The 3,659-nt window shown below is 30.4% G+C and overlaps 1 protein-coding gene across 1 annotated transcript; it reads right to left on the bottom strand.

The window, feature by feature from the left end:
* Positions 1–1,472: 1,472 nt before the first annotated feature.
* Positions 1,473–3,177, bottom strand: LOAG_10139 (hypothetical protein; the record flags this gene model as incomplete). The annotated part of the gene is made up of 4 exons (XM_003145666.1): positions 1,473–1,643; positions 1,711–1,860; positions 2,216–2,419; positions 3,061–3,177. 4 exons carry the CDS (start codon positions 3,175–3,177, stop codon positions 1,473–1,475), a joined length of 642 nt encoding a protein of 213 aa, XP_003145714.1.
* Between the last annotated feature and the right edge of the window lie 482 nt (positions 3,178–3,659).

Here is a 3,659-nt window from a genome sequence, read left to right as displayed (position 1 = left end):
TTTCTATGAAATTTACATTTTAATGCTAGTAATGACGAGCAATGAAATGTTGCAATTTCGAGAAATACGTAGTATGCTTGCTGAACAACCCATCCAACACATCAATCAGCTGATCAGCTGCTCGGTAGTGTATTGCTACTAGACTAAGACTGGTATCAGTAAGCTTATCAATGTCTAATGGTAGAAGGGGGTGAGAAGTTTCGAAGACGAATGCAAATTAATGAGAAATTTTAGCATGAAAACTGTCAGACCTAAGTATTTCCGTTGTTGTAATGAATATTATTATCGTACCATCACTATTGTATTGATGATGTGACTTTACGGTGTTTAAATTTTGTTAATATTTTAGCGATCATTACCACTACTATGATAGGACTACGTCGTCAGTGGACAAATTTCTAATGATATGCAAATTTTGGAAATCTGATGACATTAACTGCCATTTTCAAAAGATTACAATCATTTATAGAAAAAGCTAATTGTAATTGTTCGATTACAACTTAAAACAAATAAGTTATCCATTAAGAGCTTCAAATTTATGACATTCCAAATGTTGAAAATTTGTTTTTTTACTTTGCAAAAATTATTATTACATTCTTATAAAAGTACAATAAATATCACTAATAGGTATTCAGGAAATATTGCATCATTGTTGTTGACATAATTACGGTAGTTTAACCGTATTACAACAATGTGCTTTGCATAATATTACAATTTTCATATGGAAATGCACTTTTTACCCAAAATTAAGAGCCCAAAGAAGTAGCGATCATTCCATTACCTCTTATCTTTCGCGATAATTATATAAACTCGGCAAATATCATATTTGTAAAACAAAAAGAAAAAACAAATTAAAATAACACAAAAAAAAACAAAATAAACAAATTAAAATCTAATGCAGAAGAAATTGGATAAAGCAATCTGTAGCAAGTTTTAGTTCTATAATTTAGCACACTTTTATGTTTCTGAAGGTTAGCTTTTAGTAAAGTCCTGAAATCGCGACATCAATCCAACTTGATTTTGTGAGTTCATTCAAATATATTTGGAATAATGAGCATTGTTCTGTAAATTTAAAACAGCTGATGATTTGTTAACATAGAATGAGAGTTATAAAAAACATTTCATCAAAACTGTGACAGCAAGGTTGAGAGCTCTTGAATAATGAATTAACTAACTTGAAGTCAATCAGATAGGTCACTCCACATAGTTTTCATGCTTGTGTTCAGGGAAATCAAGACTGTCATATGACTGTAATAATATTCATTGAGCCACTACGGAAGGCGCTTTTGTATCCATTTTTTACTTTGTTCTTCAATTTTTCAAGTAAATTTTTAAGCAAAGGTGCAAAGTGTCATTAATGATACATGAAAAAACGTTGAAATTAATAATAATAATAATAATAATAATAATTTTTAAGGGAAGGAAACAAAGCACTAAAACAACTTTTGGACATAAATGGATAATGAAACGTGTCACAGTTCACTGCGATCGGTTTTATCAAATTCTGGATATTTATAGGGCCAATCAACACATTTCACATCATTGGACTGATAATAGATTGCTTCCAAATTAATATTATGTAACTCAAAATTAACTGTTTTCGGGTCACCTTCAATTTCATGATTCACTTGCATAAAACAATTCTGCAATTTTTTGCTAATTTTCATATAATTCCATAAAATCTTTACTTTTTTTGTCTTTTTTTTCTACTTTTAAAAATATTGTTGTGAACTTGAATGGCTTAATGATTGTCATACTATCATCTACAATGATTACATGAGGTTTCCAAAAGCTTCGTTCAGCTAAAGTCTCGTCTCCCTTCCTCATGAAACATTTCAAATAAAAAACATTGTATAGTCGCTGCAAATGACATATGATTGTACGATCAGTAGTATTTTTTTTTAATTACAAAAGCGGTTTTGGTGTTCGTTGTAAATTTTATTTGGGAAAAGGTGTGCAATTTTATGTAATTAATAAGTTGTTTTATTTTAAAAGATTTTATTGCTAAATTTTTGCAAAAAATTTTGTTCACGTGATCGAAACACCCTGCCTGCTATCAAAAGTTCTCAGCTCTATTTGTTTTATGCTTTAGTTATTTCATATATCTTAATTTTCCACCTTAATTAGTCCAACAAGTTTCCATTTCGAAAAGGAGATCATGGTGGAAAGAATAATGAAAAAGAGTGATTTGACAAATATTGCATTCAAAACTAACTTTCTGCATATCTCGTTTGTCATCAGGCATACAGTGATGAGTAATATTTAAATATATCTTATGATCCATATCATATCTAATTCCATATACCATAAATTGACCGTTACGTTCGCTCAGAAAATAGGTACTAGTCCGTAAAATACCTTTTGCCACATTTCCATACTTTATGTCTTCAAAATGAATGCAGTAATTCAATTTTTTCACCTAAACACTTTTAATTTCGTTTCAAAATCCTTGGAACTATAATTGCTATGTTTACTAATTTTTGTTAACGACAAAGTTTCAAGTTTTTTTTAGGTAGTTAAAATGTTTCTTTTTCTGTTTTCCACCAAACGAATTTTAACTGCAACCTCGTAGCCTTCCCAAGTTAAATAATTAAAATTTTCCGATAAATCGGATTTTACAAAATCTGTTGTTTAACTAGTGCTAATAAGTAATTAATGGTAAGAAGATAGAGTTGAACGTCTATGTTATAAAGATATTAATCAAGCCGTAACAAAGCTATAGGCCTTTGGCCCAGCAAAAATCGGACAAAACACCAGCGTTCAGTGAAGTTGGCATGTAAATGAATATGATACATGATTATACTGGAGAGACAAAACGGGCCTTAATAATTTGTGATGAATAAATCAAGACGGATGAACAGGAAAAAAATCTGTTCGGTGAAAGGTTACGTGGAAGGTGTAGAAAAATCGTTCAAGAGACTTCTCTTGAAATTGAAAATATACATAAAATTACCTAAGATAACCTAAATAAATTTGAATTTTTTTTGAGACAAGAAACTTGCATTTGACTTCTTCAAAGGAATTAAGTAGCACTGCATAAGCTGCTTTATTGCCACACACCACTTTTCCTTTTATGGTAATTGTAAATGGAATCGTTTCAGTTCCGGAATTATTGTCTATCAGTAACGTTATCCATGTTACAACAATCAATTCCACCAGAATACAGGAGCGCCTCATATGTTTGTTAGAATTTGGTCAGAACTTTTTATCTTTCTTAAATAACTGAAATAGCAGTCAAACCAAAGTTCTCGGTTAAGTTTGAAATTGCAGGTATTAACATAACACTTATTGTACTGGTAGCTGAATGATATCATCATTAAAATTTATGTCCATCCTACGAAATAGTTGAGCCTGCATTGACAAGCAAAACCAACCACACAGCTATATTCTTGAAATTTCGAATTATCTCTGTATCTTTCGGGGAGAGAATGATAACTGATATTCAGAAAGAAAAAAATCATTTTATCCATCTTATAGCATGCAAATTTTTTATTATCATTGAAATGCACGTTGATAAGATTGTTTTTGTATACAAATTTTGCATGCGTATGATTTAAGTTTGCTAATACAGTAACAAAGCATAGTCATTCGACTATGCTATCGTCACTATCGTCACTGATAATGGAACTCCAGCATTATTTGTTCTTATCGAATGGATA

The sequence above is a fragment of the Loa loa genome (genome assembly GCF_000183805.2).
Source record: "Loa loa unplaced genomic scaffold supercont3.45, whole genome shotgun sequence".
Classification (NCBI taxonomy): Eukaryota; Metazoa; Nematoda; class Chromadorea; order Rhabditida; family Onchocercidae; genus Loa; species Loa loa.
Note: the sequence above shows the minus strand (reverse complement) of the source record. Positions and strands in the feature narration are given on the sequence as shown.